A 25,669-nucleotide genomic window follows, 5' to 3' on the forward strand; every position below is an offset into this window, starting at 1 on the left:
AAATATTTGTCAATATTGGGATTTGATGGCATTGGGATTTGATGGCATCAGGTGACATAAACATAAGAAGACGAGGAGAATTAAAGAAAATAAATCTGGAACAAGATTTTTTTCATTTGTTATAATATTTTAAAAATTTATGTAGAACACTTTAACCACAGTACCATTACTTTTGATTATTGTATTAATAATACCTCATCTATTTTCTATTCATGGTTTTCAAAATAGTGAACTTTTTTTATAGTATTCTACACAATAGACCATTTTCAATTGTTCTTCTTGGCAATGTGTTAATATTTTGACCAAATATTTGTTGTTTATATATTTATATACACATTTACATATGTATGTACAGTAAACAATGATTTATTGCTGAATCAGTAATGTTGGAGTATATTTTAATATAGTGAACTATTTAGCAATGTTTTGTTGTTGAAGTTTATAAGCGCCATAGATTCGGTAGATATTATATTTGGAACCCAACGGGAAGGGTTCCAAATATAATATACAAAGGTATATCAGTTTGCTTTTTTAGAAATCAAATGAAACCATTACCGAAACCTTCTTCTCGGAGCTCAAAAAACTTCTTCACAAAAAATTTTCAATGTATTTTGAAATAGCCACCATATAAAGGTCCGCATATTTTAATTCATTTTCATGCTCTTTAACACATTTTCCAACCAAAGAGTTCGCTCAATTTTATGTATTTTGTATTATTTTGAGTTATGTATTATTTTGAGTATAGGTATATATTTCGAAGTTTCAGTGTATAAAAATACCTCTTAGTAGACTATGACAACATAGCCTCCACATAAGGGTCCAGCGCCATTTTATTTGTTTTTATACTCTACAACATAGTATGGAGGGTATATTAATTTTGTTTTTCCGTTTCCGTTCAAACTAGCCTCTAAACGAATTGAGATAGATCGCCAAAATTTGGCTTCGAAGATGAGCTATATTGGCCCACGTTTAGGCATAGTCTCCATATAATAATACCTCTCAATATTTTGGGTCCTTGAGTGCATTTTTCAACCGAATTTGAACATTGGGTTCTTATTGGGTACTAACTTTTTCCACTAAAAATTATAAATATAGATTCGCTTTTTTATTTGGTAGCCCTCATATAACATTTGCAGTTTTTATCGTAGTTTTTGTACGATTTTGCTGTAATTTAGTACTTTGAGTTCTTATTGGGTAGCAAATCACTCCAATAATTTCTATAAATAAAGGTCGATTTTTTCAGGTCGCCACCATATAAGGGTATCTCCAATTTTGGGTTCTTAAGCGCGTTTTTCACACAAATTATTTGAAATTTGGTTTTTTGGGGTCGTATTGATAAAAAAATCTCCCTCCCAAAAAGTATATATATAGTATGGATATAGGTTCTGACATAGTCCCATATAAAGGTTCGGCTGGCAGGTGTAGCTACGTCATATATTGTCCCGACTTCTGTAAATTTCTATATTTATCGTAATTTTTATACCCTTCACCATAGTATGGAGGGTGTAATCACGCTATCTTCTGAAGGAATTGAGATATGGTGCTGAAATTTTGCATAGGGTTGTCTTTTGTCTGTAGGCAGGTCAAGTTCGAAGATGGGATATATCGGTTCACGTTCAGGCATAGCTCCCATATAAGGGTACCTGACAAATTTCGGTATTTTGGGGTTCTTGAGCGCATTTTTCAGCCGAATTCGCTGAAATTTGGTACATTGGGTTCTTATTGGGTACTAAATGTCTCCACATATATACCATATAACGGTACCTCTTAATATTCAGTATTTTGAGGGTTTTGGTCGTATTTTCCACCGAACCGGCTGTAATTTATTATTTTGAGTTCTTAATAGGTACCAAATCTCTCTACTAAAAATTATGAATATAGGTCCATTTTTTCGGGTAGCCCCCATATAAGGGTACCCCAATTTTCGGTATTTTGGGGTTCTTGAGCGCGTTTTCAACCGAATTCGCTGCAGTTTGGTATTTTGGTAATATTCGCCCCCTTTTTGGCGTAGTCCCCATATAACCCCTTCTTTATATTAAAATAGTTATCTGATTTGTTCTGCGTTTTGGGTTTGGTTCCAAGACTCTGTTGTAATCATTTCACCTGCGGAGGATAGAACGTAAAGTTCGATAATGTACTATATATAAACTATAGCCCGAATTTAGGCCTAGGCCTAGCCCCTGTGTGGGACGTACCAGAAAGTGTGGACCGATATTTCCCATCTTCGAACTTGAACAAATTTTGGAATATATAATAAGATAGGCAAAGTTTGGATGAAATTTGTATTTGGTGTACATTATGGTTTAGAAAGGTCACTTTTTGGGGTACCCCAATTTTCGGTATTTTGGGGTTCTTGAGCGCGTTTTCAACCGAATTCGCTGCAGTTTGGTATTTTGGTAATATTCGCCCCCTTTTTGGCGTAGTCCCCATATAACCCCTTCTTTATATTAAAATAGTTATCTGATTTGTTCTGCGTTTTGGGTTTGGTTCCAAGACTCTGTTGTAATCATTTCACCTGCGGAGGATAGAACGTAAAGTTCGATAATGTACTATATATAAACTATAGCCCGAATTTAGGCCTAGGCCTAGCCCCTGTGTGGGACGTACCAGAAAGTGTGGACCGATATTTCCCATCTTCGAACTTGAACAAATTTTGGAATATATAATAAGATAGGCAAAGTTTGGATGAAATTTGTATTTGGTGTACATTATGGTTTAGAAAGGTCACTTTTTGGTATGTTCCCTTTATTTTCATTTCAAGTGCCTGTCAGTATATCTATGGTGGAGGCCGAACTTAACTTTTTTTCACTTCTTACTGTTATATTAATATAGTTTGGAAAAATCATACACTTTGCTAATTTGTTAACCCATAAAATTTTCAATAGTTAAACACATAAGGACTAGTCCTTTGAATTTTATATAGAAATAATCAACCACAAGTATGCCTACTAAAATTATCATAAACTATATTATTTATGTTATCCAAATTGTTTTTTAAATAGCTAATAATGTTCATTTCTATAGTGTACGTTATTTTCGTTTCCACTGGACTTTCATATTTCATTCCGAATATTTATTTTTTTCTTTTGTAGATAATAGCATCTTTAAAAGTGTTATTGCTCTTAAATAAGGTGTTAATAAAATGTTATCTTTTTTATTGTTACCAAAGTGAGGATACACCTTATCTTATTTACATTGGAATTTTTGAAGACATTAGGGTGGGTAGAACATAAACATAGAAATATAAAAAAAACTTTCACAATAACAGAAAAGAAATTAATTCCTGATTTCATAACGCTCAGGAATGAAGGATATTTTTTTAGAATCAGATATACATGAAACAACTGTGTGGGAAGGGAATAACATTGGGATCCCAAAGGGTTAAAAATCTGCTCGTGTAGATACGCAAAAATTGTCTAATCAAGTTTTTAATAAATCCTTTTTGTCATTATTTGTTAAATGTGCATATATAAATCAAAGTAGAGGTTAGAGTTCTTATCAAAATCCAAACAAACCTAAAAATTAAAACTGTCAATTTTAAATCAAAAATAACTTCACAGGCCCTCGAATTTTTTCATTTTCAAAAAAATGCAAAAGTAAAAATATAAAATATCACTGTAAAAAATATTTGTATTTTTCTATTCACAGAGATCGTTTCCGTACTCGCCGTCGAGCTTCCATTGCCCCATTGCCAGCCCTGCGCTTAAACGACAAAGAAATGTTGGCCAGTGATTTTGATGCGTACAGTGTGGCCAGTAATCAGGCCTCAATAACCAGTGTAAATTCTCTGGCCAGTTTGCTAAGAGAGAAAATGCAGGTAAGCTCAAATAAATTAACTGCTCTTTGGATCTGCTATTGAAATTTTCATTTCTTTTTCAGGCCTTCCCGCAAATGATACGAAAAAAGAAACGAGAAACAAAGGATTATAAAATTAAAATCTTTGTGATTATTATGTTTTTTATGGTTATATTTTTGGTAAGTGTGAAAATTTTCCTTTGAAGACCTCTATAGATAAAGTAATGTATGGGCTGACCTCCTAGAGGTCTTCAAATTGATTTTCGTAAGGATTTTATAGGGCCTTCATAAAGTATTCTACAGTTTGAAGTCCTCTTCCACTTATGGAACAAAAAGTGTTCGATAATTGGAAGACCTGGAGCAGGTATTCCATAGACAGAAGGCTCTGAAGAGTTCATTTATATACAAATCCTTATTTATAGATCATTTTCAAGAGGTCTTCTCTATAGATAATTTGTATTTTCACTTATCCATTATTATCTAAATATTTGTGTTCTTTCTTTTCAGGTTGGCTTTGCCTATGTTGGCTACCATCAGAAACTAATGACCCATTCGTATTTTGAAAAAATCAAATTCAATAGCAATGATCGAGTATTGAGAATTCTAAGTCACGACGAACAAGAAGTCATCTCCGGTCTATTGGGTAAAACAATCGGAATGGATACGAAACCCTATCACTGTTTAGAGGACCATCGAAAACAGGATGGTAGCATCTGCATCGAGTGGAATGGTATTGCCCGGTTGTATATGAATTTTCAAGATATGGATGTATTTCGTTGCTATACCATTAATTGGCAAGCTTTGAGTCCGCGGAATTATCCCACCGATTGTTATGAATTGAAGCGTAATAATGGTCTATGGTTTGGTGGCGGCATGACCAAATCTAAGGAGTGGTCGCTTAGTAATGATCATTTTGACTTCGCCCCTTTTTCAAGTGGTGATCTGAAAGTGCATCAATTCGGTAATGGTGTTAAGAGATATTTCATCAATTCCATTGGTGTGGCGATACAGGTGAATGACAAGACTCCACTGCAGGTGTCGGTGAACCAGACAACAAATGAATTTTGTTTAAGGGCTCAAAATGATGATTTCACTTTTGTAAATCATCTGACGGAGTTGCCGCAATTGGATTATAAAATCTGCACCACAGAGGATATGAGAAGCTTGCATATGCTGATGACCCAGAAAAGTCTATGGGATGGTCTCAAAGAAGCCGATATGGAGGTAATTTATTCGCTCATACAAGAACCAGTTTGGCGTACTCCACATGGCGAGGATATGGCCTCGTTGAATGAAACAACAATTTACAATTATTCTGAAGATCTTATTGCCATGGGTCTGCCATTGGGTCATATCTTGATCAATGAATTTTGGCAGGCAAATATGGGTGACTTCACGGTGGATCAAAATCGCTTCCCCACGTTGAATAAGACCATTGATCTACTACATCGTCGTGGTTTCAAAATTGTCTTTACCATACAGCCGTTCATCTCAACGGATAGTGAAAACTTCAAGGAGGCTGTACGCAAGAAGTTGTTGATCTATGAACGTCATTCGGAACGTAGCATTCCTGCCTTGACTCGATACAAGAGCTCTTCCAGTGCTGGAGTTTTAGATATCACCAATAATGCCTCGGTCTATTGGCTGAAGGAAAAACTGGAGAGACTGAAGGCGGAATATAAAGTAAATAGTTTCTATTTGGATTTAGGTACGGGTTACAACCTCCCCCACTACTATCAATGTCGACAAACCCTGGACAACCCGGATATGTATGCCAAACTATTCACCGAAAGTCTAGAATCGGTGGGTTTCATTGGTGTCTCCACGGCAAGTACAGTACCCAAGCCGCCAGCCTTCCTCAGTACACCACCCATTAATTCGTCATGGGAAGGTTTGAAGGAGGTAATGTCCACGGTATTAAACTATGGTGTCATTGGTTATCCATTTGTCCTACCCGGAGCTGTGGGCGGAGATTATTCATTGAATAAGACGCTAACGAAAATGATTTCATTTTATTCATTGGGTGAACCACCACTACCGGATGAAGAGTTATATGTCCGTTGGTTACAACTTATGACCTTTATGCCTGCCATGCAATTTAGTCAATTGCCCACCTATTATCAAGGAGATTATGTTAAAAATTTGGCCAAAGATTTGGCATTGATTCGTCAACAAAATGTCATTCCAGTTCTACGCAAATGCCTAAGTGAATCGATGAATGAGGGTTTGCCATTGGTACGACCCCTGTGGATGTTAGATCCCCACGATCCGGCGTGTTTGAGTATATCCGATGAATTTTCATTGGGTGAAATGTTAATTGTCGCTCCGATTTTGGAACCCAATGTGGAGGAAAGAGAAGGTAAGTTAAAGGATTTTTATTATGAAAATTATGGAATTATACAAATTGGGGAATCTGCGGAGGTCTTTGTTGATAAAAAATATGTTTGAGATCTGTTCTTTCGTCGTCCAGATATATTTTTCGTCGTCCAGAGATATTTTATCTACATAAAGGAGACAGCCATATAAGATATATGGATAAAGCACAATTTTCGATATCTCAAAATGTAGAAGAGAAACATATACTGATTATTATGGCTGAAAGACATTTTAGAGGCCTGTATAGTACCCCTTATGAGGCCTTCAATGGGTAAAAGGTATTCGTAAGACCCTTTGTAGATAGACCCTAACGAAGTCTTTTATAGACATAAGACCTCCATCAGGTCTTCCGTGGCTAGAAGGTCATAATGATATCTTCTATAGAAAGGGGACCTTTAGGACATAGGACATTCTATAGGAATATGACATTCACGAAGTCCTGTGTAAAACTTCAGGAGTTTTTTTTAGAGACCTAAAGATACATTATTGAAGACCTATGTTTATAGACGTCCTTCTATAAAGATGTCGTCAAAAAATATTTTTATGGATATAAGATGGCATCTATTGTGACCTTAATGAAGTTTTTTAAAAGTAGATGACTTTCTTGAAGTCTTAGAAAGTATTCCTGATTTAGAAGACTCTCATCAGAACTCCTGTTGATAGGAAATCTTAGCTCTTACGAAGTTATAAGGTTCTCATGGAATCTTCTAAAAATAAAAGGCCCTCATGAGGTCTTCTATAGATAAAAGACTCGCATGGGTCTTCTACAGATTAAAGGTCTGCCAATGGTCTTCTACAAATAGAAGATGCTCATGAGGTCTTTTATAGATAAGAGACTTGCAGACTCTTTAGATAAAAGATACGCATTAGGTAGTCTGTATATAAAATATCCTCATAAGAATGTCTATAGATGTGAGACCTTCAGATGGCTTAATAGATCAGAACTTTTAGGGCTTAGAAGAATCCTATGAGGTCTTACATATACAGAAGTCCCTCATGAGGGCTTGCCTATAGTGGTATACTATATATATATATAGAGGTCTAAAGAAATATAAAGCCCTCAGCCTCTAGAAAAATGATACCCATGGGATCAATTATCTACTATATATATGCACAAAGCCGTTGTGGGGTCTTCCTTATATAGAAGACCCTCATCCTTATGAGGCATTTTATATATGAGGTCTAAAGAAATATAAAAGCCTTCATGGAATATAGAAAAGCCTCTAGGGAAATGATACCCATGGGATCAATGGTCTACTATACATATAGCCGCTGTGAAATCTTCCTTATATAGAAGGCACTCGTGAAGTTAGAAGTCATTTGGTATATGGTCCAGAAGTCTAAATAAATATAAAGCCCTATAGAGATATTGAGACTTTTGCAGATAGAAGCCTCTCATGAGGAGTTCTGTAGCTGTGAGAACCTAATGATGTTCTCTATAGATGGAAGTTTCTCGTGAGGTATTGTATACACAGAAGGCCTACGAGATCAGACGTTTTGAGACGATTTACATAATAAGGTATTCTATGTATGGTCCTGAGGTCTACAGAAATAGAAAAATCTAATGGAATGCCTCATAGATAGAAAAGTCTCTAGAGAACTGATACCCATAACATCTAATGTATTGCTATTTCTGCAGACTGAGATTTATAGATAGTAGTCGTTATGTAGCTAGGCCTTCTACATAAAATATAGACGCAAACAAAATTCAATAGGATCTCTCGGAAATGTGGACCTTCTACCTAGATAACACATTTCGAAAGTTTATTAAAGTTCTCTGTTCTAGTGTTCTATGTACAAAAGATATCCTCGAGGTATTCTATATATTGAAATTATTTTAATTTTATCATTTCCGCAAATGGTTGTTAAAATTTTCCCCAATAAAAAATTTGACTATAATAATTTGTTATTTGATTTCTAACATAAATTTTTTTCATTTCCAATTTCAGTATACCTCCCACAAGGTGTTTGGAAAGATGGCATCGATGGTTCATTGCGCAAAGGCAGCCGTTGGATACACAATTACAAAGTCCCTAAGGATAAAGTGGCATTTTTCACAAAAATGCCAGACAATACTAGATTCTAAAATACTTACCTTTAAAATTAGTTAAGATTGTGATAGATCAATTTAAATATTTCATATAAAAAGACAAATAAGAAAAAGACAGTGAAACAACGTTATAATCAACAGTTGATTAACAAAAATATGTATTTAGTTAGTTTATTACAAATTAATCGCTATCCATTTATCTCAAGCGGTAGCATTTATAACCGTGTTTCACTGTCAACAAAATATATATTCATATTTTCTAATGTGACAAATATTAGTATTAATCAAACCAAAAGAATTTTTTTTAACAAAAAAGAACCACAAAAACCCTTTGAAATAAATTTTCCTCAAGAAGATCTACTTATATAACTGTCGCAAATGCAATTGTATTATTATTGTTATATTTATAAATTGTTGTAAGCCGAAAATAATAGTATATAGATATAGACAAATACATTCCATAGACACATTTAATGTGTTTTGAAAATAGTTTTAAAGAATTTTAATATTTTTTTTATAAAAAAGGACCAACATTAAATCATAACCATATCGAGCGATATGTGGGGGATATGTCGATAAGCTTAGCCTTATGGCTAATGAGATTATATACACTTTGCTACGACACAAATGTGTCTCACCATTATTTGGGCCTGTCTGGGTGCTTGAAAAAAATGTTATTTATAAAACCACGTCTGTGTTGGTTGCTTGAAAAAATATTATTTTTTAATTCAAGTACAGGCCTTTATGGCATATTACATTCGATTATTGTTTAATTTATTCCGAAGATTTGAGGAATGAAAAATTATGATGAAACTTATGTAACTATTACTTGAATATAAGCCACAGAATATATTCCCAATGGTCCAACTAGAAAAAGACTATTCTAAGCTATGTACCCCGTATGAATTTTAAAAATATAATAAAATGAATAAAATATCTTAAAGAGTTCCAGAGTTATTAACAATCACCCTACATATGTTTTAAAAAAATATTTTCAGTCTTTTTCTAACCAGGAATACGCAATAAAATTAGAAAGACAATTCAAAATTTTCTAAAGAGATATTTGTCGCCTTCTATTAACCTGGAATGCCGAATTAGAAAATGTTGATTAGACCTTCACACTGAGAAAAATAAGCAGAATTGGGCTTATATCGAAAAATTTATTAAAAATTGCTCACCCTCTAGGAAATTGGTATGCCAAATTACATCCTTTTCATACAAAAATTAGGCGGGACATTGATATATGTCCAAACATGGACATATCCATAGCCGATATTGAATATTTTCGGCAAATATGCAATTCACTCGTAGGGTACGATAGGTACCAGGCAACGGCTCTGACTGGCTTTAACATGGGGAAGCCTAGGCTTATCTTATAATTTGCTAGATGATTTTAATGCAAAAATCGGAAGGCAAAATATTTTTGGTCCCACCTTCGGAAAATTCAACCACCATTAAGAAGCATCCGACAACATGAGGTTGATTGATAAAGCAAAAAACGTGGTAGTTAACAGCACCAGACGTAATGCGATGTAGAATTGTCGGGAGAAAATGAGAGAGGAGAAACGTATTTTCAGAAAAAAATAAAGAACAAGAAAAACGGGAGCGTGAGCAAATCGAGATGTACAGGAATCAGAATGAAGTCGTAAATTTTATCAACGAGTAAAACACCAAACCGAAGGCATCCTCTTGTAGATATGAAGATGAAAACCAGGTGACAGATACAGATAGCGTTTAAGGATCTGGAAGGAGCATTTTTGAAAGCTTCTGGTATGAAATATTGGCGGCCAATGAGAGATGACGGTATAGAGTGTATGCCACCTAGCTAAGATGAGGTAGCAATTAATCTGCTGAAGAATAATAAAGCAGCAAATGCCGATGCATTACCAGCCGAACTATTCAAGACCGGTGGTCACATGCTGGTCAGGAGCATGCACCAGCTGATTAGTAGAATTTGACTAGAGGAATGCATGTCTAATGATTGTAATGCCAGTATCCTATATCTCGTGCGCTAAAAAGGAGACAAGACGATATGTAACAACTATAGATGAATATGTCTCCTTCCCATCACATATAAACGACTGAAACCGATGGTCAATGACATTATTTGACCATACCTGGCAAATCCACCATTTACCAGATTTTCACTCTGCGACAAACCCTGGAAAAGACCCACGAAAAACACATGAACGCATACTACCTATTCGTCGACTACAAAGTCCCATTCGAGGTGGTGTTTCGTTCGGAGGTGTTTAAAGCCATGTCTCCGTTTGGCATTCCTGCAATATTAATACGTCTATGGTGGATAACTGATAACTGGTACAAGGTCAGCAGTTAAAGTCGGAAAGATCCTCTCGGAGCCCAAGGACTCATAAACAAAACTAATAACATCAGCTTTGAGTAGTGAATATAACAAATGCTCCTATGGTCTGAGTAAGCAACTCAAAAGCAAGGCCACCTCTAGCCAGACCAAACTCAAACTATACAATACGCTAATATTATCTGAAGCATGGGTACTGGCGCAAGCAGATGAGGGAGCTCTTGGAGTGTTTGAGAGAAAAATTCCCCGGAAGATCTATGGGACGATCTGCGTCGCCGGTGATTATCGTCGTCGAATGAACTATGAGCTTTACCATCTATTCTCGGACAACGACATAGTCAGACGTATCGAGCTGCAGCGACTACGTTGGCTAGGCCATGTTGTGAGAATGGATGAAGATGTCCACACTCAAAAGGCATTTAAAAGCGAGCCAGGTGATGGTTCACGCAAAAGTGCAAGGCCACGAATTCGATGGAAAGATCAAGTAGAATAGTAAGGGGGAGGTATTGTTTGCTTTATTATAGAAACGGCACATCTAATTTTTAAATCTACTTTAAAGAGATAATTTACAAAGGTTACTTTAAATTACTTTTTCACATAAAATGGTTCATATTTATTAATTTCCGAATTTATTTCGAAAAAGCCAGACTTCTTAGCTTTTATATAACACAAATTTTATTACAATACCACTAGTAATTCAAAAGTTATGGAACAAATATCAGAACATTAAATTATTTGCTGTGTGTGTTGTAATTATACCCTACACAACTATGTTGTCAGGGTATTATAGCTTTGTGCAGCCCCAAAAGTTTGTAACGCCGCGAAATATTGGTCCTAGACCCACCTTTAAGTATACCGATCGTCATATCTCGACTAGCTGAGTCGATCTAGACATGTGTGTCCGTCCGTCTGTCCATTATAATTTGTAAACACGATACAGGCCACAGTTATGGACCAATCTTCACGAAATTTTGCATGTAGGATGGGTTCTGGCCAATGACGACCCCTATTGTTTTTGGGAAAGATCGGTTAATATTTAGGGGATGAAATGGACCAAATACTAATTTTTTGTCGGTTTTTCTGGTCGCTCCACAGGCCGCAATAATGGCCCGAACATCGTGAAATTTTGCATGGCGAAGGGTGTCGGGCCAAAGAATAAGCATGCCTGTTTTGATAAAGATCGGTCAATATTTAGCGGGTAAAATGGACCCTGACTTTTGTGTGAAAAATGACAAAATTTTTATTCTATAGCGTATATATTTACCCCTGAAGGACATAGACCCGAAAAGTTGATATTATATCCAAGAGGAGTGGTTGACCTTTAAATTAAGACTAAATATATTGTTGCATGTGCTCTGATGTGGGAGTTACACCTAAATATTTACAAGTATCTCCGTATTTGTATGTTATTTAGTAACCCATTATCACTCTAGAGAGCCGAACATAGCGCCGATCGCTTTGAATTGTTTCATGAGGTTCCAGTTATGGTCAAGGACAACGCCTATAATTTTCGGTGATGATCAGATAATAATTTTGGAATGAAGTGGACCGAAAACTTAATTTTTTGTGTAAAGTGAAGGGAATCTGGACAATAACTGTACTGAATACTCGTAATATTCGGAAAATTTGTCAGTGTGAGGAAGAGGTGCTGTTTACCTCTAATCGGGCAAGAGTGTGCAAATATCACGAAATATTGCCTCGGAATACACATCCGTAGAAAATTTGGGTTCAGTGGTAGTTGTGTAGGGTATCGTATGGTCGGCCCCGTCCGACTATACTGCTCCGCTCACTGGTTAGATAGATTTTCTATCGAATAAGAATCTTTGAATTTTACGTACAACAATACTGACATATAAAATAAATTGGTTGTGGGTCGGAAACAAATTAAACCGATATTTTAAAACCGCTGCTCAAAGGTGCCCCCTACTATTTCCCTACTATTCGTACAAATTCAAACCTCCAAATATCTCCATAGCTCAATCCTACACTTCAACAGTAATCTAAAAAATTAACATAATCTAAAATCTCAGGATTTCAGCACTATCTATTCAATCAAATTCAAATTGTACTAAATTTAGTACCATTTAATACTTTTTATACTCATAAGCAAGAATTTCTACATCAATCCTACATCCTAACAGTAATTATAATTTCACCAAAGCCCAATTGTACCAAATTTAATACTTTTCATACGCATAAGTACGAATCTCCAAAACTACCTCAATCCTGCTTTCAAATAGTACTCGTAAGTCCAAATTTAGGAATTCCATTCACCAACATTCAAATTTAGTACCATTTATTAATTTTCGTGGACATAAGTACGATTTTCCAAAGCTCCTCCAATTTTACACCCAAAATAAATTTTAATCAAAATTTTCAGGATCCCAGCCCTATCCGTTCATATAGATCCAAACTGTACCATATTTAGTACTTTTCAAATATATAAGATCGAATTTCCAACACTACTTCAATCCTGTACTCTAACAGTTTTCCATCTCCATCCGTTCACTCAAAATTTAAATTGTATCAAATTTAGTACACATACTTACGAATTTGAAAAAATACCACCATATCTCAATCCTACATTTCAACACTAGTTTTAGCTCCAAATTTCTGGATTTCAGCCCTATTCGTTCACACAAAAACAAATTGTACAATATTTGGTACCATTTAGTACTTTTTGTTCCCATAAGTACGAATTTTCTAAACTACCTCAATATTACACTTCAACAGTAATTGTAGTTCCAAAATTCTGAAGTCCTGCTCTATCCGTTTAAACATAATCAATTTGTACCAAATACAGTACCATTTAGTACACATAAGTACTATACATCCATATTTCTATTCTACACTCCCATAGCAACCATTATCCCAAATTTTAAGTTTCTAGCTAGTGCCGTTTAATACTTTTCGTACACATAAATACGAATTTCGAAGGCTGTCTATATAGCTCAATCTTCAACACTAATCTTAATTCCAAATTACAGGTTTTCAACTCTATTCGATCACCCAAAATACAAATAGTACTATATTTAGAACCATTATCTACATTGAAGCTACCTCAATCATGTACGAATGGAATATTGCGATATGTTCAGCTCACGAGCCATTTTTCAGCCACTGCGACGCGGGTTTCAATCAAGTCGCTTCTTTACTTTTCGAACCACTTTTGCTGATGTAGCTGTTTTCTTCCGTCCACTTCCTTGACGTCGGGCTACGCTACCAGCCAAATATAAAGAAATCACACTATCACGCTTGAGTTCCATCACGAATAACTTTTTTCTTGGAAAATGCTCACCAAAATGCTTTTGTACGCTTGTAAACAATATAATGAGCTGCTACTGAAATAATTTTAACAGCTGTCAGACGAGTGGCTTAGAAATTACAGCAGTCTGAAGTTGGTACCAAATTTAGTTCCATTTAGTACTTTTCATAAACATATGTACGAATTTCTAAAAGCGTTTCCATACATCAACACTTCCCAACCTGTATTGTATATAAAATTATAACTAAATTTAGTACTTTTCGTACGACTTTAAATCGAATTTCCAAAAATCCTTTTGTACATCTTTCGAACTTTCCATCAGTGACGCACAATCTAAATTTCAGAATTCTAGCTCTTCCCGTTTGCCTAATACAAAGGATACCATATTTATAAAACCTAGCCTTATCTCACGCCAACACGCCAACAATAACCCACATTCAAAGTTTCAAGTTCCTAACTTCAGCCGTTTCGTATGGGCGATGACCTGTAAGTCTGTCACTCACTCACTCAAAGCTAAGCCCTATAGACCCTATCTTGGAATTTAAAGTAGGTCTAGAAAAACGATTTCGATGAGACGATAAGGCCGGGGGAATCAAAATGTGGACATTTAATACCTTCTTCGATTACATTACGAATATCCTAATAGAACAAACATGATATACTGCTATTTTCGGCATAACATATTAAAAGGTAATTATGATAAAAATAGAATCCAGCGTATTTTGTTTTGTCTTCTCTTAGTTATTTCTAAATTTATTATAAAATTAAAACAATAAAACTACAATTAAAATGTTTTGAACTGAATATAAAAATAGAGATTTCCTGAATGTACAACTTACAATCTAGCGAGTATAGTAAAAAAAAAAATTATGTTAAAGGAAAAGAAACTTTTTTGAAAAGTTCATAATGTCTAGAAGACTATAACTGCCTAGAGGGAGTGGGAGAGATGTATTAGTTTAGAACTATAAATAAAGTATTAAGTACGTAATGTATTTTGTTTATAAACGTAATGGAAAATAAATAAAATAAATAATGTTATTTAAATATACATACATTTACAGCTAACACACATACACAAAATAACTTAAATACTGGGCTTATGGATTTAAAAAAACTTAATTTAATTTAAAAACTAGAGAGTTTGGACATGCAAATTTTGAAATTTCTAGAGAATATCTGTAGTAAACTATTTTTGATTTTCTCCATCAGAGGGAGAGAGAGGGACTTATTTCGCAAATTTTAGTATTTCTATTATAAAAATTCAATAGATTTTTTTCTAAAATCCTACCGATGAATAAGTTAGGTCCGACAATACTATTGAGTAATAATTAGGTAAATATTCAAATATAATTTAAAATACCAATACAACAAGTAGATCTCTCCCATTCTATCCATGTCCATCTTAAGATAATAAATATAACACTCTTAAAATTCTAAGCTTAACTAAAATGTGTCCGTAATTTTTCTCTTATACTACAATCGGGCAAATTGGATTCACAAAAATCCGTATCTATCGGCCTGGTGGACGGATTACATTTGTCATCATCCAAAATGACATCATGGTGGTCCAGACACATAACCGAACGTCTACGCACCGGTAATGGTGTATCAGGACTTTTACAAGTAACCGGGCAAAATTGCCATGGTCCTGTCAGCCAATGGGCAGGGCAAGGTGTGCTATTACATTTTTTCGTCTGGCGCAATGGTCGGGGATTTTTGGCAAATGCCCAACACAATTCAATATCGGGGGTTTCTGCAAAAAAATCAAAAATTCAAAATTTAGAAAAAACAATTCAAACTCGAGCTGTTCTCCAACGCCTTACCTCTTCCATTTTCATAGCAAATGGGTTCCCGATATTGTAAGCCACCACCACAGCTAACCGAGCAATGGGTCCAATCACTTAGTTTCCACAAATAGTGTTTGTTTGTGCTGGCATTTAGGGCTGGCAAGGTAAATTCATAGTAGACACCCTCATTGGGTTCATCGCCGCGGACAATGATCTATAAGCCCAAAGAAAGGGACATATTAATATTTATTATTCATAATTTTTAACTCCCAATTTACTCACATAAATAGCAATGGAATGTTCAATGGGTTGTGGTATCTTAATAATTTCCTGATCGTCTATTCGATCATAGAAACTCTCAGCACCGGCAATGAAAAACTCCCCCGGCATTGATATCAAACTGTCGCCGTTCAAATAAAAGGTGCTGCTATTAGCCTTGGCCACACTTAGAAAATGTGGTGAATTTCCCAATTCCTTGATAACGATATGACGTGCCTTTGCCGGTAATACAACAATTTCAACATAACCTTCTGTCACCTTAAGGGTCTCGTTGAAGACTGCTTTGACCGGTTTACACTGATCGCCATTGCCACCACAAATGCCACAACGATCCTCCTGCATATCCGAGTCAACAATCCAATCGCAACCAACTTTCTAAAGGAAATTTACATTTAGTAAGAATATCAAAAAGAGTTTTGTATCCACACTCACCCTGCATATGCCATCGATACACATATTATTGGTACCCAAAGTACAGGGTGTTCCATCCAACACCATATCACCCCAATTGGCTATGATCGTATCATCCACATCATTGCAGTAGAGTTTGCAAGGGTTTTCTGAAAAATAAAAGAATATTGGAATTTGAAACTTAGAGCTATCGATACATAGGAAACTCTCATAAAATCTGGAAATTTATATATAGAGTTGGCTGCATAAGGCAAGTTCGAAAACCCATCACAGTCGATGGCGGGTAATTGACTTCTTCGCAGAAAATGTACTGTATAGGTTCATGTTTTGAAGGGATCTCCATATACCGGTTCCGACCTATTCTAGCTATTTTCATGGTGAATTCCACCCCAAATTGGTATCCCGAGTTGTTGGGGGTTACAAAACTTCTTCGTACTGTGAAGATTTTAGGCACATTTTGCAATCGAAATGGCCGTGAATTGAGATTCCAGAATTTTGGTGGATAAAAACTTTCTTTGCAAAGATTTTCAATGTAGGTCCATTTTTATACCCTTCACCACACTGTGGTACAGGATATTATGTCTTTGTGCAGATAGACCCATGGTTCCTTGTGAGAATATTCATAGAATCACTTTCTGAATCGATTTATGCATGTTCGTCCGTCTGTGCATGTTAAATTGTAAACAAAGTACAGGTCGCATTTATGATCCGATTTGGATAGAATTTGGCACAGCTCATTTGTTTTGCCCAAGGATGAACCCTATTGAAATTTGTCATAGCGTACTGAATTTAGCTTATAATGATCTGTGCTAAGTTTCGTGAAAATCGGTTCAGATTTCGTCAGATTTAATAGAAATAATGCACCAAAGTCCCTATATATCCTTCGATTTGCACGAAAGTTTGCATAGCGTACTAAATCGATTCTATATACTAATTTTTGTCAAAATCGATTCAGATTTAGATATAGCTCCCATATATATTTTCGTCCGATGCGATATTTCGAATCGCATAAAATTATACATATCATATTGAATTAAGTCTAGAATAATGGGTGGATGTTAAGTTCGTGAAAATCGGTTTAGATTTATATTTCGTCCGATTAAATGTCAATGGTGTACCAATGTCCCTGTATATCCTTCGATTTGTACAAAATTTGGCATAGCGTACTGAATTAAGTCTAAAATGATGTATGTTAATGTTTTTATTAATTTCTCTTTCGAGATGAGCTACATGATCGGAGTTGCAATGAAAAGGAAAGCCAGAGAGATACTACATTCCCACCACTATGCGACGCGTTTCGCCGTTGGTTAAGCGGCTCATCAGGCATATTGGGCAATGTGGCTTACAAATGTATTTACTTGATAAGTTGTATTTATGTCGACTATTGCTGCGAAATTCGGACATTTGGCATCACACCAGAACATTTCTTTTCAGAGCAGATTTTTCTTGTAGTGACGGACTTTTTTTTCCATACAGACTACAATATTTTTCTTCAATGGTATGCAACTGCATTGTGCAACCTTAGGAAGATAAGGAGGTGGCTTTGAACGCTAAGGCGCCGGACACCAACAGATGCCATGGAAACCAGGGTTCAAATCCCAGCCGGGCTCAAGCTGATGTATGTTAAGTTTCTTGAAAATCGGTTCAAATTATCTCATATATATTTTGTTCCGATTTGTTAGAATGATGTATGTTACGTTTCCTGATCATTTTCGTCCGATTTTATGAAAATAGTGCACCAAAGCCTTTATATATCTTTCGAATTGTACAAAATTTCGAGAAAATCGGTTCAGATTTAGATATAGTTCCGATATATATTTTCGCCCGATTTCAGTTAAATGGTGCACAAAAGTGCCTATATATGCTACGATTTCGACGAAATTTGGCACAGCGTACTGAATTTGTCCAGAATTATGTGTGCTAAGTTTCATGAAGATCGGTTCAGATTTCATATATATTTTCGTCCGATTTAAGGTAAATTGTGCACCAAAGCCCCTGTATATCTTTCGATTTGCAATTTTTCGATTTCGATTTGAAATTTGGAATAGCGTACTGAATTGAGTTCAGAATATGTGCTAAGTTTCGTAAAAATCGGTTCAGATTTAGATATAGCTCGCACATAAATTTTCGTATGATTTTAAGTAAATAGTATACCAAAACTCCTACATTTCTTTGGATTTGGACGAAATTTGGCATATCGCCGATGTTTTGGAATAGCACCCAGCACCCATATATCAGTACCGCGGTATTTTAAAGGTTTTAGTCGAATTATCCAATTAGAGCGGATTCTTTGCGGGGAAGACTTTGCTCGCATAAAATTTCCCAGACAATTGTCACATTTACGGTATGTTGAAGGACCTAGACGTATTTTTAGTAGCCATTTTCGGGATTTTAAAAGTTTTGGTCCAATTTTCCAATCAAAGCGAATTCTTGATGTTTAAAAGTCTTATTTGTAGACAACTTTCAATATAGGACAATTATTTGATATAGATCACATATAAATGTTCCTGCCATTTTAGGTCATATTTGAAGCGGAACCCCTTATTTGTAAAAAAGGACCATTTTTTGATATGCGTATTTCGAACATTTTCTTGGAAAATAAGTGCCCCATTTTGGTGCAGGGTAAAAAGTTCGCTTAAAAAGTTCGTTTTAACCACACAAGGCATCTATAAATCGATCTTCTACAAAACTTATACGAATTCAAGACCTTCTATAAAGAATGTGTAAAATTCCATTGTCTACAACTTACGTTTATCAAAGAACGGCAGCCATTTATAGAAATGTCCCTGATATGGCTTATCATTATATTTCTCGCACTGTTGGGCTCTGAAGCTTGGCTCATTTTTGGGACAAGGTTGGTGATTACATATTTTATACCTGAAAATGAAACAAATAAATAAAATAATTCAAATATTTCTTATTAGTAAACAAGTCCTACCTCTTCCTCTCGCCAATACAAAAAGTACCACCATTAGCTGGCCTCGGACTATCACATTCACGCTGTTGTATAGAAACACCACCACCACAGCTACGAGAACATTCACTCCACTCGGACCAATCACCCCACGAGCCATCTACCTTTTCAAACGGTTCGATGCGTACACATTTACCATTTTGACACCACTACAAAAAATCGGAAAGAAAAAATCTACATTCGTTCAAGCCGCAATGGAATTCAACAACAAATTACCACAACAAACCTTACGTTTTCCACACAATGTTCCCGGAGCAGTGGGACGCATATTTGTAATACATTCGCCGTTGACACGACACCATAATGTCGAACAGATTTCATTCATAGATGAGCAGGCCTCCACTTCACTATCCGTCACATTATATTGTAGGCGACATTGCAATTCGGCATTATATTTCTTTCCTGGCATTTCATCCGGATAGACATACTCGTTTAATGCTGTCGGTTCATCATCCAGGCAATCGCCCAAACCTTGACTGTAATGGCATAAGAGTAGGTAGTGTTTGATTAGGAAATTCTAGTGACCTACTTCCATAAGAGAACTTACTCCAAAAAGTGTGTTATAAATTTCCGGCTACAATTTGACCAACAAACTTGCAGGGTATCCGCACCAAACGTTGGCGTCATTATGTGAACTATAGAACCCACACGCGGATGACAGCCAATTTTTGCCGTATCATGAAACATGCCAAAGCTGTAAATTGAAAAAAAAAAAAAAAAAACAAAATCGAATAAATTTAGTTTTAATTGAAAAAAATCAACATTCATATGGGAAAAATGTTAGGTCATTGAAAACAACAATGAATGGTGTGGTCCATATAAAATTCCATATGTTCCTTGAGACGAGAATTTAACGATTTTGCCAGGAAACCGTTACGACCAAAAGAACAGGATTATTTATATTTAGAAGATAGTCAACATTTTTATAGAGAATTCTTCAGACAAACCTTGCAAGTTTCATGCTCACCTTAAGATCTCGAGCCATATCTAAAGACCTACATGCGTAGTCTTGTATAAAGAAAATTTCTAGCATTCCTCCAGGCGTGCATTTTTATAAACACATTTTCTGGCATACATTCAGGCGTGGATTTTTATAAAGAAAATTTCGGCATACCTTTAGGTGTGGATTTTTATAAAGAAATTTCTTAAGACCAATAGGCGTGGATTTTATAAAAAATTTCTTAAGACCAATAGGCGTGGATTTTATAAAGAAATTTCTTAAGACCAATAGGCGTGGATTTTATAAAGAAATTTCTTAAGACCAATAGGCGTGGATTTTTATAAAGAAATTTCTTAAGACCAATAGGCGTGGATTTTATAAAGAAATTTCTTAAGACCAATAGGCGTGGATTTTATAAAGAAATTTCTTAAGACCAATAGGCGTGGATTTTATAAAGAAATTTCTTAAGACCAATAGGCGTGGATTTTATAAAGAAATTTCTTAAGACCAATAGGCGTGGATTTTATAAAGAAATTTCTTAAGACCAATAGGCGTGGATTTTATAAAGAAATTTCTTAAGATCAATAGGCGTGGATTTTATAAAGAAATTTCTTAAGACCAATAGGCGTGGATTTTATAAAGAAATTTCTTAAGACCAATAGGCGTGGATTTTATAAAGAAATTTCTTAAGACCAATAGGCGTGGATTTTATAAAGAAATTTCTTAAGACCAATAGGCGTGGATTTTATAAAGAAATTTCTTAAGACCAATAGGCGTGGATTTTATAAAGAAATTTCTTAAGACCAATAGGCGTGGATTTTATAAAGAAATTTCATAAGACCAATAGGCGTGGATTTTATAAAGAAATTTCTTAAGACCAATAGGCGTGGATTTTATAAAGAAATTTCTTAAGACCAATAGGCGTGGATTTTATAAAGAAATTTCTTAAGACCAATAGGCGTGGATTTTATAAAGAAATTTCTTAAGACCAATAGGCGTGGATTTTATAAAGAAATTTCTTAAGACCAATAGGCGTGGATTTTATAAAGAAATTTCTTAAGACCAATAGGCGTGGATTTTATAAAGAAATTTCTTAAGACCAATAAGCGTGGATTTTATAAAGAAATTTCTTAAGACCAATAGGCGTGGATTTTATAAAGAAATTTCTTAAGACCAATAGGCGTGGATTTTATAAAGAAATTTCTTAAGACCAATAGGCGTGGATTTTATAAAGAAATTTCTTAAGACCAATAGGCGTGGATTTTATAAAGAAATTTCTTAAGACCAATAGGCGTGGATTTTATAAAGAAATTTCTTAAGACCAATAGGCGTGGATTTTATAAAGAAATTTCTTAAGACCAATAGGCGTGGATTTTATAAAGAAATTTCTTAAGACCAATAGGCGTGGATTTTATAAAGAAATTTCTTAAGACCAATAGGCGTGGATTTTATAAAGAAAAAAAAATTCCCAAGGCCCAGCATGGCGTGGATTTTATAAAGAAATTTCTTAAGACCAATAGGCGTGGATTTTATAAAGAAATTTCTTAAGACCAATAGGCGTGGATTTTATAAAGAAATTTCTTAAGACCAATAGGCGTGGATTTTATAAAGAAATTTCTTAAGACCAATAGGCGTGGATTTTATAAAGAAATTTCTTAAGACCAATAGGCGTGGATTTTATAAAGAAATTTCTTAAGACCAATAGGCGTGGATTTTATAAAGAAATTTCTTAAGACCAATAGGCGTGGATTTTATAAAGAAATTTCTTAAGACCAATAGGCGTGGATTTTATAAAGAAATTTCTTAAGACCAATAGGCGTGGATTTTATAAAGAAATTTCTTAAGACCAATAGGCGTGGATTTTATAAAGAAATTTCTTAAGACCAATAGGCGTGGATTTTATAAAGAAATTTCTTAAGACCAATAGGCGTGGATTTTATAAAGAAATTTCTTAAGACCAATAGGCGTGGATTTTATAAAGAAATTTCTTAAGACCAATAGGCGTGGATTTTATAAAGAAATTTCTTAAGACCAATAGGCGTGGATTTTATAAAGAAATTTCTTAAGACCAATAGGCGTGGATTATATAAAGAAATTTCTTAAGACCAATAGGCGTGGATTTTATAAAGAAATTTCTTAAGACCAATAGGCGTGGATTTTATAAAGAAATTTCTTAAGACCAATAGGCGTGGATTTTATAAAGAAATTTCTTAAGACCAATAGGCGTGGATTTTATAAAGAAATTTCTTAAGACCAATAGGCGTGGATTTTATAAAGAAATTTCTTAAGACCAATAGGCGTGGATTTTATAAAGAAATTTCTTAAGACCAATAGGCGTGGATTTTATAAAGAAATTTCTTAAGACCAATAGGCGTGGATTTTATAAAGAAATTTCTTAAGACCAATAGGCGTGGATTTTATAAAGAAATTTCTTAAGACCAATAGGCGTGGATTTTATAAAGAAATTTCTTAAGACCAATAGGCGTGGATTTTATAAAGAAATTTCTTAAGACCAATAGGCGTGGATTTTATAAAGAAATTTCTTAAGACCAATAGGCGTGGATTTTATAAAGAAATTTCTTAAGACCAATAGGCGTGGATTTTATAAAGAAATTTCTTAAGACCAATAGGCGTGGATTTTATAAAGAAATTTCTTAAGACCAATAGGCGTGGATTTTATAAAGAAATTTCTTAAGACCAATAGGCGTGGATTTTATAAAGAAATTTCTTAAGACCAATAGGCGTGGATTTTATAAAGAAATTTCTTAAGACCAATAGGCGTGGATTTTATAAAGAAATTTCTTAAGACCAATAGGCGTGGATTTTATAAAGAAATTTCTTAAGACCAATAGGCGTGGATTTTATAAAGAAATTTCTTAAGACCAATAGGCGTGGATTTTATAAAGAAATTTCTTAAGACCAATAGGCGTGGATTTTATAAAGAAATTTCTTAAGACCAATAGGCGTGGATTTTATAAAGAAATTTCTTAAGACCAATAGGCGTGGATTTTATAAAGAAATTTCTTAAGACCAATAGGCGTGGATTTTATAAAGAAATTTCTTAAGACCAATAGGCGTGGATTTTATAAAGAAATTTCTTAAGACCAATAGGCGTGGATTTTATAAAGAAATTTCTTAAGACCAATAGGCGTGGATTTTATAAAGAAATTTCTTAAGACCAATAGGCGTGGATTTTATAAAGAAATTTCTTAAGACCAATAGGCGTGGATTTTATAAAGAAATTTCTTAAGACCAATAGGCGTGGATTTTATAAAGAAATTTCTTAAGACCAATAGGCGTGGATTTTATAAAGAAATTTCTTAAGACCAATAGGCGTGGATTTTATAAAGAAATTTCTTAAGACCAATAGGCGTGGATTTTATAAAGAAATTTCTTAAGACCAATAGGCGTGGATTTTATAAAGAAATTTCTTAAGACCAATAGGCGTGGATTTTATAAAGAAATTTCTTAAGACCAATAGGCGTGGATTTTATAAAGAAATTTCTTAAGACCAATAGGCGTGGATTTTATAAAGAAATTTCTTAAGACCAATAGGCGTGGATTTTATAAAGAAATTTCTTAAGACCAATAGGCGTGGATTTTATAAAGAAATTTCTTAAGACCAATAGGCGTGGATTTTATAAAGAAATTTCTTAAGACCAATAGGCGTGGATTTTATAAAGAAATTTCTTAAGACCAATAGGCGTGGATTTTATAAAGAAATTTCTTAAGACCAATAGGCGTGGATTTTATAAAGAAATTTCTTAAGACCAATAGGCGTGGATTTTATAAAGAAATTTCTTAAGACCAATAGGCGTGGATTTTATAAAGAAATTTCTTAAGACCAATAGGCGTGGATTTTATAAAGAAATTTCTTAAGACCAATAGGCGTGGATTTTATAAAGAAATTTCTTAAGACCAATAGGCGTGGATTTTATAAAGAAATTTCTTAAGACCAATAGGCGTGGATTTTATAAAGAAATTTCTTAAGACCAATAGGCGTGGATTTTATAAAGAAATTTCTTAAGACCAATAGGCGTGGATTTTATAAAGAAATTTCTTAAGACCAATAGGCGTGGATTTTATAAAGAAATTTCTTAAGACCAATAGGCGTGGATTTTATAAAGAAATTTCTTAAGACCAATAGGCGTGGATTTTATAAAGAAATTTCTTAAGACCAATAGGCGTGGATTTTATAAAGAAATTTCTTAAGACCAATAGGCGTGGATTTTATAAAGAAATTTCTTAAGACCAATAGGCGTGGATTTTATAAAGAAATTTCGTGGATTTTATAAAGAAATTTCTTAAGACCAATAGGCGTGGATTTTATAAAGAAATTTCTTAAGACCAATAGGCGTGGATTTTATAAAGAAATTTCTTAAGACCAATAGGCGTGGATTTTATAAAGAAATTTCTTAAGACCAATAGGCGTGGATTTTATAAAGAAATTTCTTAAGACCAATAGGCGTGGATTTTATAAAGAAATTTCTTAAGACCAATAGGCGTGGATTTTATAAAGAAATTTCTTAAGACCAATAGGCGTGGATTTTATAAAGAAATTTCTTAAGACCAATAGGCGTGGATTTTATAAAGAAATTTCTTAAGACCAATAGGCGTGGATTTTATAAAGAAATTTCTTAAGACCAATAGGCGTGGATTTTATAAAGAAATTTCTTAAGACCAATAGGCGTGGATTTTATAAAGAAATTTCTTAAGACCAATAGGCGTGGATTTTATAAAGAAATTTCTTAAGACCAATAGGCGTGGATTTTATAAAGAAATTTCTTAAGACCAATAGGCGTGGATTTTATAAAGAAATTTCTTAAGACCAATAGGCGTGGATTTTATAAAGAAATTTCTTAAGACCAATAGGCGTGGATTTTATAAAGAAATTTCTTAAGACCAATAGGCGTGGATTTTATAAAGAAATTTCTTAAGACCAATAGGCGTGGATTTTATAAAGAAATTTCTTAAGACCAATAGGCGTGGATTTTATAAAGAAATTTCTTAAGACCAATAGGCGTGGATTTTATAAAGAAATTTCTTAAGACCAATAGGCGTGGATTTTATAAAGAAATTTCTTAAGACCAATAGGCGTGGATTTTATAAAGAAATTTCTTAAGACCAATAGGCGTGGATTTATATATTAAGACCAAAAGGCGTGGATTTTATAAAGAAATTTCTTAAGACCAATAGGCGTGGATTTTATAAAGAAATTTCTTAAGACCAATAGGCGTGGATTTTATAAAGAAATTTCTTAAGACCAATAGGCGTGGATTTTTATAAAGAAATGTGTTGTCTTCATTGGCCAAGCATTGTTGGAAGTTTTTTGTTGTTGTTGTTTTATTTTCTTTGTATCTAGTTTGTTGTCATTGTTTGTTGTCATGTGAATAAAGTTTTTTTTTTTTGTTTTTGGAATTAATAACTGGTTGTCATCATTATGGATTTAAATAAAGGAGAGAGAGGAGAAGA

At 34.3% G+C, this 25,669-nt stretch overlaps 2 protein-coding genes and 1 long non-coding RNA gene across 4 annotated transcripts; 1 reads left to right on the forward strand and 2 right to left on the reverse strand.

Moving 5' to 3' along the window:
• Positions 1–3,646: 3,646 nt before the first annotated feature.
• On the forward strand, positions 3,647–8,298 carry LOC133326050 (myogenesis-regulating glycosidase-like). Its single transcript, XM_061534726.1, has 4 exons — positions 3,647–3,817; positions 3,880–3,975; positions 4,303–6,154; positions 8,121–8,298. The coding sequence occupies exons 1-4, from the start codon at positions 3,719–3,721 to the stop codon at positions 8,255–8,257; spliced, it is 2,184 nt and encodes a 727-aa protein (XP_061390710.1). The 5' UTR covers positions 3,647–3,718; the 3' UTR covers positions 8,258–8,298.
• A 5,304-nt stretch (positions 8,299–13,602) lies between these two features.
• LOC133326051 (uncharacterized) lies at positions 13,603–13,953 on the reverse strand. The gene is made up of 2 exons (XR_009754178.1): positions 13,818–13,953; positions 13,603–13,760 (listed from the first exon to the last, which is right to left on the reverse strand). It is a non-coding gene; the product is annotated as an uncharacterized LOC133326051 (long non-coding RNA).
• A 1,284-nt stretch (positions 13,954–15,237) lies between these two features.
• LOC133326049 (A disintegrin and metalloproteinase with thrombospondin motifs 12-like) lies at positions 15,238–19,949 on the reverse strand. 2 transcript variants are annotated; one of them, XM_061534724.1, is made up of 8 exons: positions 19,805–19,949; positions 19,484–19,733; positions 19,222–19,406; positions 19,033–19,160; positions 16,305–16,432; positions 15,876–16,247; positions 15,630–15,807; positions 15,238–15,559 (listed from the first exon to the last, which is right to left on the reverse strand). In XM_061534724.1, exons 1-8 carry the CDS (start codon positions 19,942–19,944, stop codon positions 15,246–15,248), a joined length of 1,695 nt encoding a protein of 564 aa, XP_061390708.1. In that variant the 5' UTR covers positions 19,945–19,949; the 3' UTR covers positions 15,238–15,245. The 2 variants fall into 2 exon arrangements, with proteins under 2 accessions (XP_061390708.1, XP_061390709.1); XM_061534725.1 differs by lacking the exon at positions 19,805–19,949 and having other exon boundaries at positions 19,489–19,714.
• Positions 19,950–25,669: the final 5,720 nt, after the last annotated feature.

The sequence above is a fragment of the Musca vetustissima genome, unplaced genomic scaffold (genome assembly GCF_032173495.1).
Source record: "Musca vetustissima isolate MV318-11 ecotype Yass unplaced genomic scaffold, APGP_CSIRO_Mvet_v1 utg383122, whole genome shotgun sequence".
Taxonomy (NCBI): domain Eukaryota; kingdom Metazoa; phylum Arthropoda; class Insecta; order Diptera; family Muscidae; genus Musca; species Musca vetustissima.